Below are 12,000 nucleotides of genomic sequence, written 5' to 3'. Positions count from 1 at the left end.
GTCTGGAGCAATATTGGAGTTTTAATGGTTGTGTTTTGGCACTGGCAGCACCAGATTGTGGTCTGATTTAAAACAGAAGAAGCCTGCAATGACTTTAAAAACATGCTTAACAAGTCCTGAACTTTGTACGCTCACCACTTAAACCACACACATCTCTGCAGTACATAAATGTAGCGCATTATTCACAAATAAACATCCTCTGAACATGATCCAGCCAGTGATTATTATAATTAAATAACTGGGAAAACATTGTAGTGCTATGCAGTATACATGTAGGAGAAAGGGTGGGCTGCAGGATGATGGTCCTCCAGTGACTGCCTGTGGTTCTCATTCAATTTGAGTAACTTTAAAAAAGAAACCTGGTGGTAAAAAGGTTTGTTGTGCTATGAAAAATAGTTTTATTGTCCAGTTTATTGAGACTATGTTGTAATCTGCACCAACCCTACCATAAATTGACTTTTATTTGTATTTCTTCCCAGTTACTCAGAGGAGCACAAGCTTTCAGGATGGTTTCCTTTAATGTTTCGTGTAGTTTCTGATCTGATCTGCTGTGGCAGGACAGTTTGGTTAGTTAAAAAGCAGTTGTGTGCAAGTGTTCATTCAATATAAACAATATTGTCATATTGTTTGGCCAACAGAAAGTCAAGGTGTGATTTACAAAAGACATTCATACTGTGCTGTTTTGCTAAAAAGGTGGACAGTGAGCAGATCTGACCTCCGTTGGCTGCAGGTCCACATGTACAATTAAATGGAAATACTCAAGTTACCTCAAAACTGTACTTAAAGATATGATTGAAAACATTTGTATGTAGACAAGTCATTTAAAAAAGAAAGGTGCAGAATAAAAGTAAGTACTTGTGTGTGAGATAGTATAACGACTTTAGTAACACATGGTGTCGTTGGTGAGCAAGAGTCTTTGTAGCTCAGTTAGCGTGGACAAAACTGTCCTCACTCGTTCATCAGTCCGTCCTCACACATGTGCGATTAATCAGCAGATTAAAAAAGTGGAAAATGACTAATTGCGTTGGTATTTGTGAGAGTCGAGTTGAGGAGAGAGATCGGGCCGCCGAACAAAGACAAACCTCTGAACTTAACTTTCTAAGTGAGTCAATATAAAACTGTCACTGAGATGAAAAGAAACCAAATCACAGCTCTAGATTACAACACACACACACACACACACACACACACACACACAAACCCATATACATACACACACACACACACACACACACACACACACAGGGATCACTTCACCGCACATGTCCTGGCTTCTTCTCAAACATGTTTTCCTATACACACACACAGTTACAGCAATCACCTCAAAATCAGTGACATCATTGAGGGATTAAGCCTTATAATGACTCTGAGAGGTTTGGACCAGACTAACAACACCAGGAATTATCCACAGCCGACCATAATTGGAAAGAGAGACAAGACGTGATGGATGGAAGGATGTAGGAAGTGATGAGAGATGCCTGAAGAGTTCTGCAAGAGGGAATAAGACAGGAAGTGATGAGAACAACAAGAGGAATCAAGGTTATTATGTTCTTTATGAAGCCACAGAGAGGACTACAGAGACAGAGAGACAGAGAGGCGGAGACAGAGACAGATAGACAGATATATATATATATATATATATAATATAATATATATATATATATATATATATAATATAATATATATATATAATGCAATTAATATAATATATATATATTATATATATATTATATATAATATATATATATATAATATATATATATATATATATATATATATAGTATATAGTATATATATACTATATATATATAATATATATATATATAATATATATATATATATATATAAGAAGTAAAAGGTCAGAGGACTTTTTCCACCACTGGTTAGAGAAGGACACAAAATAATAGAAGAGAATAGATAAAACTGAGAGACAGTCGAAAAAGATCAAAATGAAAACAGTGAATGAAATGAACGCTGGGAGGTGTAAAGGAATAGATGCAGATGTGGGATGCTTGTTGCTGTGGAAACATGTAAACACTGTCAAAAACATGGCGACTGCCAGAGGGATGACATCACCACTGGCCCACAGCTGTGAGAGAGAGAGAGAGAGAGAGAGAGAGAGAGAGAGAGAGAGAGAGAGAGAGAGAGAGAGAGAGAGAGAGAGAGAGAGAGAGAGAGAGAGAGAGAGAGAGACACTGATAAACAACGATAAACAACAACAGCTGACGGGAGATCAGACATCATGAAGATGTGTCTGAGGAACAAAGAAATTGGAACATCAGGCTGTGAGAAATAATGTTTTATGTTTAAGTAGTTTGATGAACCACGTTACTTACATCTGACAAATATTAACATTTCCTTTTTAACATTTTTATTAATAACAGACGTTCACCAGCACTTGGGGTAGGTATTCAAAGGGCTGCAAGTAATTATTATTTGATGGTTTATTTAGTGAATAATCACTTAATCCTTTGCATTATAAATGTTCAGAAATGTTCCCATCAAACGTTTCCAGAGCCAAAGTTGACGTCTTCAAACAATTATTTAATTATCAAAATATGTATATATACTAACTCTGTTAAATGTGTTATTTAATCCATAAATATCTCTTAATGTATCTATAAATGTATCATCAAATAAATATTGTACTTTAAACTCTGACAGCTTTAGTTACTTTACACATTAAGATATATTCATAAAAAAACCTATGAAGAGCTTATAAATACATGTTGTTTTAAATTAAACTACCCAACAGTTTATATATATATATTTCACTTTTTTTTACAAAGGCAAATCAATCAATCGAAATATTTTGAGCACATTAGCACATAAAGAAAACAATCGTTTATTAAATAATTCAAAATGAGAATCTACCTCAACCAACTACAACAGTAAAATCCTGTTTTCACATTAATGCACGAGTAATACAAATCTAATGATATCATTTATAACAGTACAAGGGACATTTTTCTGCATTGAGTACTTTTACTTTTCAGTACATTTGTTTGATTATACTTACAGTCTTCAGTGTGTAACTGCTCTGAATCTGCCCTTTTGTTGCGATGCCTCATGTCTCCGGTTAATGACGTCTTGTCTCATTTATATGCACATGGATTAAAAAGGCCAGCAGGAAGGGGAGACTGTACGTCAGTGAGAACGATGAATCGACCCTCAGTGTTGCCCAGCTGTTGTTATGTGATGGTTATCATACACACCGATGCATTCAAGAACTGAAGTAACTTTTCCCTATTCTTAAATATGATACTGGACCCACAACTCGTTGCTACTTACACAGTAAAGCATGACTAATCCAAAAATACCCGTCCTAATGAGAACTTTCATTTTAGAACATTTTGCTGCTTTCGTACTGCACTATTACTGAAGTAAAACGATGGATGTTGGACTTTTGCTTGTAGTACTATTACAGTGAGATACTTCATACTTGATACTTTTATTTTAGTAAAAGATCTGAATGTTTCTTCCATCATTGAATTTAAGATAAGATAAGAAGAATGTTTATTGATCCCCAGAGGGGACATTTGGTTGTTGAAGCTCAGGGATAAAAATAGTACAGATAAAAAGAGAAAGTAAAATAAACAATAATTTGAAAAAGGTGGAAAAAAATATACATAGAAAACTATATGGAGACAAAATGGAAGGAAAGTGGCAGTGGTGATTAATAGCAGCAAAGTCAGCAAGTTTATTTAAACAGTGTACACCAGACTGATATGATATGATGTAATGAGTAATGGTACTGGAGTTTGCCTGTATTAATATAGAGATGTTAAAATCAAATACATTTGATCACAAAAATAGATGTAATATAAATACAATATGTTAAGCAAAAGTCTTTAACATATGAAGATAATACAGTGTAATATGATACATTATTAAATAGTTTGGGATATGCTATCTAGTATAAGGTGAGGTAGTAATATAATATAACATAGAATATAATAAAGAATAAAACATTTAAATATCAATGTAAATAAACAGGGAGATTAATATAAAGGTAAATAAATAAAGAAGCAAATTAACATTTTGTCAATTAATTAATGCCACATTTATTTTGCATATTATTTTTGGTACATTTAATGGCATATTCCTTTATTTATCGAATCATTTCATTTTGATTTTGGCAGCTTCCGTCCTCCATAACGTGTTAACCCAGTATAAACTCCTTGTGTCCAGAAAGAACCGTGGTCCCTGAACGACCCTCGGAGACGCCACAGAGGCTTTACTTGTTTTAAAGTGTATCAAGAATGTATTGTAGTTTCAGTTTTAATGATGTCACCATCATTCATATGGAAATAGATGAAAGTGTTTTTTGACACAAGGACGCTGATCCAGGACGACCTCTGAGGCTCCACTGTCAGGCAGCCAACATAGCAACCAGCTGTGGTCCATTTACTTTACAACATGCTATCCATTCATTAGAAACACCAGCGCAGTCCTCCCAGTTCAGTAACTGGTGAGTAAGCTTTTAATTCATAGGAAGTTTCAAGCCTTTCAACAAATAAAGGGAATAATAAGACCTTTGAGCCGCATGAAGAAATAGGAATAATTACAAACACTGAACACAGTCACGATACAGTCTGTAATGACACAGAATGACAAGAATTATTTATAATTGTGAGTATTTCGTTTTCTAATCAGAAAGTGGAAAATAATGCTTTTAATTCTGGAGAAAACAAGTCCAGACACAGGCCCGTTCACAGGTCTGAGAAGAGTAATATTAATAATAATACAAATAATAATAATACACTTTATTTACATAGCACTTTCCTAACAAGGTTATAGTGTTTCACAGAAAAAAAACAGCAGATAAAAATTAAAAACAACAATAAAATACAAACACCAGAGGGATCACTTCGACATTTTGAGAAGGTTGATGGCAGAAGCTACACCCAGCAGCTTGTTAGCTTAGCTTAGCATAAACAGTAAACAGGGGGGAACTGCTAGCCTTGCGTTGTACAAAGGAAACAAAAGCCAAAGCTGACTTGATGTTGTATATTTGTTGTGTAACCTGCACAAAAAATGACGTACGAATTCTACACACAGCCTTAATGAAATAGTGGGAGTCAGCCGCTAGTGGCTATTAGTGTTCATCATCTTAGGTTTTCATTTAAAAAGAAACCACAAATCAGAATATTGAAAAAATAATAGATTAAAACATTAGTAGTATATAAACATTCGGGAGAATTCCAATCATAGAAAAGCCTTTCAAAACATTTGTTCGCTGAATCATGAACTTTCTTTTTTGATGTACTTTGAACTTTGCATTTCCTTTCTGTGTTACTGTTGTACAGCCTCTTTAGTAACCACAACACAGAACGTCATTCTGCAGCATTTCAAACTTTTATTTTTAGAACATGAGATTTTAAATTGACTTCATGGTCCCTTCAGGGTGCAGCAGTCACTGAATAATGTCAACATTCAATCACATACAATAAACCAAAATAAGAAGACTTTTAAGTGCGATTAACTTTCCCCTACAGTAAATTTAGATTTGGGAAACTCCTGAAAAAACGAGTGTCTTTGCCCACACACACAATGCCCTGCAGACAGTACAGTGTTTCCACTGATCAGACTCTTCATGCGCCTTAATCATGATGATAACATCCTGCATCAGTTTGTTCCAACAGTCAAAGTTAATAATCAGCCGTCAGTGAGATTCACCATTTAAACTGGATCATTGTCAAGTGCTGATGGATCAGATGTGACACTGTTCAAATTCAGAAAGGCGGACTCTCAGAAAACCCTGAGAAGAGATTAAAGCTTCTATACACGACATGCAGAGCATCGATGTAGCAGCAAACAACTATTTGCTATGTAAAGATATAGAGGAGTAATGTGGACCTGAGCAGTTTCACTGTGCTTTGTCCTGGTAGCCGGGCTGGCTAAGTGTGCATTTAGTGCATGTGCTAATGGCCGTCGCTCAGAAGGCGGTGACCACTGATAACGCCTCCCCGACCTACGGCGGCGAGTAGACGTCGTTGCGGAAGCGTAAAGCCCATTTCACTGTGTGATTGTATTTTGGTTATTGTTGTTGTGCAGTCATTTCCACTATTTATTTTTATCTTAGTCTTTCCTTGTTTCCTTTCCTTTGTCTTTCCTTGTTTTATTGATACTGTAAAATGTTTTAATTGTTTTTGTGTGTACCACAGGAAGACTAGCGAGCACTTTGTGGAAGCTGATTTGGATCCAAATAAAGAATAAAGAGTATTTGATCCCAGATTGTTTTGCAGTGGACCATCACATCTCTGTCTACGTCTTACCAGCATTCAGTCAGTGGACTTCAGGGTGATTCAGGCAGATGTTAACTGACTCTCTTTTGTGTTGTTTGTTTTGTCCGGCCTAAACAGAAGGAGAGTGACCAGCAGATAAGTGTGCAGGTGGAAGGCAGCCTGACCACCTTCACCCAGACGGGCCTGGCAGCCGGTCAGGATTACACCGTCAGCATGACCGGAGAGATCGACGGCAGGAGGGGAGCCGAGAGCTCTGCTGAATTCATGACCCGTGAGCTGTCTATATTTATTTGTTATATATAATAACAAGGGTTAGAATAGTATTCCTGTTTGCTGATACAAGTTTGTTGTTACTTTTTTGATAACATTCATTATCTTGTGGTCAGTCAGTGTCAATAATGTCTTGAATTTACCTTAAAATGTTACTTAATTGGCTGGTTTACATTAATAATGTAAAGAATGTAATGTGTTTCATGTCTCGTAATGCCCTAAAAAGATGTTTTAGATACTTTTCTGCATTTCTGGATATTGGATATTGATAAGCAGTACAACGTATAACCTAAAGCCTCAATGAAAGAACATTTGTATCAATATGTGCATTGAAAAGGCCCCATTCATTCAGCATCATGCAGATGCTGGAATCATGAACATATTGCAGTTGACAGTAATGCTTTCAAATGTAAAATGTCCTCATAAAAGTGCAGTTTCTCGTAAGAAAACGGAGCTTCTGACCCACATATTGGCTGCTGTGAGTGGCTCAAATTGCCAAACTGGCAGAGAAAGTTTAAACATTTCCCTCTCGCTGCCCCCTCTGTGAAAGAAACTCTATGGCAGCTTCAGGAAGGTTGTGAACAGGAAGACAGAAGTTTGACAGAGTCTAAGTGTTAGTTTAGGAAAGTAAAGAAGGAAATGTGCTGAGCCAAGTCTGCAGGGTACATTTAAGGGTGAAAAAGTGAATGTTTGTGTACTTTCCCACATGGAGCCACTCCTACAGCAACATTTTGAGTAGAGGCTGAAAATAAAGTATTTTTCCTTTTTCTTCTTCGTCTTCATCTTCAGTCATCTCTGGTCCCACCAACCTCCGAGTCGTCAAGACGACCTCCACGTCTGCAGTGGTCCAATGGGAGCATTCGCAGGGTGAGATTGACAGATACCGTTTGACTGTCACGCCCAGTGACAAAGCAGGGAGGAGTCAAGAGTTGACTGTCCCAGCTGGGCAAGACTCCGCCCACATCCAACAGCTAGAGGCGGGGCGTTCCTATGCCATCATACTCATGGCGGAGAAGGGAACGAGTCGGAGCAAACCAGCAACCACTCAGGTTACTCCAGGTGAGTAGGACCAAAGTCTATCTTAACTATTTATATTCAATATAAATATTATTATTTTAGCTGATCAGATTTCACAATGGTGTTCAAATTGACACGCAGTATTTACCCCGATATAAAACAACTCCGATTGTAAGATGAGCACCTTTTTTTTTCAGACAGCTGTTTTGGGAAAGTTTTACCACGATTACTCCAAGGATAAGATAGTTCAGATCCTCGTAACCTTTTGCTCACTAGAGCCCCAAACGTGGATCAGTCCACCGCTAAAAATAGTCCCCAAGAAATGCATTTCCACCTGTTTTGTTTGATAAAAACTACAGTGACCAAATTCTTTTGGAATTTTCGGAGCTTTTTTGAAAACTTAGGTGTTTTCAAAGATTTACGTATTCAGTATTAATCAATGAGCCTGAGAGCCACAAACAGGAAGTCTGAAGGTATTGAGAGATGTTGTTGGTTTTGGTCTTTTTAATGTAATTTGTGGAAAATAAGAAAGATATAGAATATCACCAGACTTATCCTTTAAGTGTTTAGCTTGGTGAAATGAAAAAACAAAACAAAGCCAGCTACATTCATGAGTACTTAGACGTTGCTTATGCTCTGTGTGAAGTAGTCTATTGTTTCTCTTCCAGATCATATACAGGTGATAACAGACTTGCTTCAGCTAAATGAAACTTTATGTGTCCTCATTGTTCAATAGAACACATCATTAAAAACACTTTACACTGTGGAGAAATGTCACAGTGAAAGTTAATGAAGCAAGGTGGCCTCAACTATGAGTTTCTGAACAACCTTAAACTCTTTTTTTCTGAACTCGGTCATGATATTTCCTTCACTACAGTGGCACAAACACCATGTTGAATTCCTCTGTCCAACCTAACATTAATTATATTCCAATTCTCTCCTTGCAGGTTCTACATGGATCCCACTGCCCTGAGTTGTACTGTTAATCAGGTTTCTTTAAAAGCATCATAATGAATATTAAAACTACTTTTCTTCCTTTATTAGACGTGAGAGCTTCTGGATTATTAATAACAGCAGCATATGATGACCTTAACATTGATTCCAAATGCTCACTTCCTTCACATCTTTAGGGAAAACATTACCAAGGGTTACCATGGCAGCTTTAACCATGCAGGTCACACTAGCACCTGGTCAAGATGTTGGCGACAGACACCATGAGTTCAACCCTTTGCCTGAGGTTCAAGTCATTGACCAACAGAAGAAGAGGGAGGATGGGAGCAAGGCTGACTCTTTAATAGTTGGAGGTGTTGATGGGTCTAACAAAGACTCATCAACCTCTGTGACTGCAGGAACTAAACTTCTGGTCAACAGAAATATGGCAATAAATGGAACCAGCCCCAAAGTCAGTAAAAGGCCCACGTTGTACAGGAAGCCAAATGTCTCAGGCCCTTTCCGTTTCAACACAACCAGACTTGTGCCTGGATGGAGAAAGGATGGCAAAGGCCCTTTGAAAAAGCATCTGGTGGGTCAGAAGAAGAAGGCACCAATAGTACCAAAAAAACCTAAACCAGATGTCCCCACTTTTGGTAAAAGGACAATAGCTTTGACTGTGAGAGACCCGACTGTAGAGGCATCAAGCACAGAGAGGAAGGATGACAAGAATCCAGCTATAATGTCTGGTAGTAATTCAGATACAAGCAGACAAAGTAGCTCCGAGGAACCAACTGCTGCTGTCGGCTCCAAAGAGCAACCAGATGTTGGCATGGCAGGCAAAGGAAACGACACTGCTCTAGTGTCTTCAGAGCCAACTGGGACTTTTCAAAGCCAAGAGAAGAAATGTATGAACAAAGTTAAAGTGACACACATTAGATTACCCCATCGGGGCAAAGGCAGCGGGTGTAGAGGGGATGGAACAGTGCTGGAAGGAAAGACACCGAGTTCAGATCAAGGTTCCACTGAAACAGACGATTTGGAACCCTCCTCTGCAAAGACAGACATTGATTATTCATCAGATCCTTTACATAAACTTCTGGCCGACACTTTTGACAGTTTGAATATCACAACATTTTCTGTTCACCTGTCCAAACCATCAAACCTCTCTGTTAATGCAGAAAAAGTGAGGAAGCAGATTTTAAGTGGACTGAAGTCATTGTCACCATCCTTGCCCTGGTTACCATCACAATCATCAACCTCACAATCATCAGCAGCAGCACAGTCATCAGCACAGTCATCAGCTGTAGCATCCCCATCCTCTTTAGCGTCACCTTCACCAGCTCTATCTTCATTAACAGCAGCACCATCATCATCACTATCATTGGTAATGTTGTCATCACCCACATCCTTACCTTTACCACCATCATCACCCATACCATCATTATCACTTTCACTTCCATCATCATCTCTTTCCAGCTCAAATGAATCAGGTTCAGATGGAAGCAATGAACCAGATGTTGATGCCAGCAAAAGTGTGGCTGACGTTACGTCCCCTGAAGACAGAAAACTACCACCCTCAGGAAAAGGTGGCATACCACTTTTCCACCGCACACCTCTAAAACATGGATATGTACGTCGCCTACGGCCAAACTTTGGATCGTTTCACAACAAAACCCGCTTAAATATGAGAGTTCCTCACCGTTCCCTTTCTCATTTGAACGTTAGCCCTAGAAGAGAGACAGAGACCAGACATACATCCACAAGTGAATTATCCTCATCACCATCTTCATCTGCTTTAGGGGAATCTTCCTCAGCTAAAATAAATTCACCAGTGAGGGATACGAGTGGAGAGAAAGATGGGGCGAATACACCTGCATTTTCTGGAGTTGAACAAAACCAGAAAAATATGCCAATTGAAAGAGGACAAATCCCAGTTCGACGTCTTACTCCAAAGGGGGGATTCAAGCGTCGTCCAAACTTTGGACCTCTTCAGAACCGGAGTCGTGCAAATTTGAGGCTGCTGCCTCCCCCCTCTCGACCTTTAAAGCCTGTGTCAGAAACAAGGAGAGAGCAGTTATCTTCTACCGAATTGCCAGCCACTTCATCTCCTCCTGTTTCCAAAGAATCCTATCCAGCTGAAGGTACAGGGCCAATAGGAGAGGAGATTGAAGGAAGAGTTGTGACAAGCATGTCCCGTGACTTCAATCAAACCCTCAGAGGAAGCGGAGTGCCTTCCTCCCATCGCACGACCACCAAAGTTGGTAACTTCCGTCGGCTGCAACTGTATGGTGGACGTTTTCAAAACAAAACCAGTACAAACGTGAGACCGCGTCAACATCCAGCAGGAGGTCCCATGCGCAAGCCTTTCCCAACCAGAAAACTAAATGGAGGCATTACTTTTGGAGGTCAAATTAGACAATTAGAAAAGGATAGTACCGCTGAAATCCCAGATATTCAATCAGGAGTGCAGAATGCCCCCACGTCTACCCAACTAGCCCAAATCAAACCATCAGGAGAACAAGACACTGCAGAGGTAATTCCAAGAGCACAGATCCATGGCCATGACACTACCGTCAGATCTCAGATTAGCAAATTAAAAGGTGGCGGCAATGCTCCAATCCAAACTATCAGATTTAGGGAAGAAGAAACTAGCTTCCCAGATTCAAACTCTGACTCTGTCATCCATAAAGAGAGAGACAACGCTGATAAAAAGAGTAGCGTTACACGTCGAGAAAAAACAACTATCAACCAAACTTCCTCCGATTCAAGACTTCGAACCCCAATACCAGTCACACTTCCAAAGGGACAACCACCAATAAGGAGTATGGTAGCACATCATCACAACCAGATAAGACACTACAACAGTGGGAGCAAAAGGAGAGAGGACAAAACAAACAATACTGCAAAAATGTTGTTTGACAGTAAACCTGAACAGACAAGAAGTGTTGATCCCAAACCTCCAGAGGGATCAGATGATTCATCTTCCGGAGCCACAAAGGAACCTCTGGACTATATGGGAGTGACGAACCGGACGTCAGATGGATTTATGCTCGTATGGGACTCACCGGAAGGGAAGTACAAAAACTTTGTTGTGACAAGCGAAGATGTTGGGAAAGATGAAGGGCCAAAGCAGAAGGGAAGCAAGAAAGATCGGGAAGGAGACTCAGATGAAGAGGGTGGCAATGAAGACAAGAAAGCAAAGCATCAACCAACCAAAGAAACAGAATCAGAAAATGGAAGCAGTGAAGATGAAAATAGAGTTCATGAAAGTATCTCCACACAAGGTCCACAGATCCAAAGCAGCACAAAATCCAAACATGTTACAGGAAGTGACAAAACCTTCAAAAAAGTTCTTCCTGGTTCAGCTCGCTTCTTCCAGTTTGAGAATCTGCCTCCTCAGACCGAGTACACCGTGACCTTGCTTGGAAAGGGTTCTGGCCTTCTGTCCAGATTGCACAAGCTTGTCATCAGTACAGGTATAAGCTATTGTGACAGTAGAGCAACTTTAATTACTACTTCACAATGCTACAAC

At 39.1% G+C, this 12,000-nt stretch overlaps 1 protein-coding gene across 3 annotated transcripts in view; it reads left to right on the top strand.

Annotated features, from left to right (window-relative positions):
- Positions 1-12,000, top strand: part of LOC115015899 (tenascin-X-like) — a 42,929-nt gene that overhangs the window by 16,417 nt on the left and 14,512 nt on the right. For 2 of the 3 annotated variants that reach the window (XM_029443518.1, XM_029443517.1), the window contains 2 exons: positions 6,366-6,519; positions 7,308-7,577. In XM_029443518.1, coding sequence (XP_029299378.1) covers positions 6,366-6,519; positions 7,308-7,577 — 424 coding nt within the window. Of the gene's footprint in view, positions 1-6,365; positions 6,520-7,307; positions 7,578-9,813; positions 11,945-12,000 lie in introns of those variants that run through there. The other variant, XM_029443516.1, reaches the window with a different exon arrangement.

This window comes from Cottoperca gobio, chromosome 11 (assembly GCF_900634415.1).
Source record: "Cottoperca gobio chromosome 11, fCotGob3.1, whole genome shotgun sequence".
In the NCBI taxonomy this organism is placed as follows: domain Eukaryota; kingdom Metazoa; phylum Chordata; class Actinopteri; order Perciformes; family Bovichtidae; genus Cottoperca; species Cottoperca gobio.
This window is presented reverse-complemented; position numbering and strand designations above follow the sequence as displayed.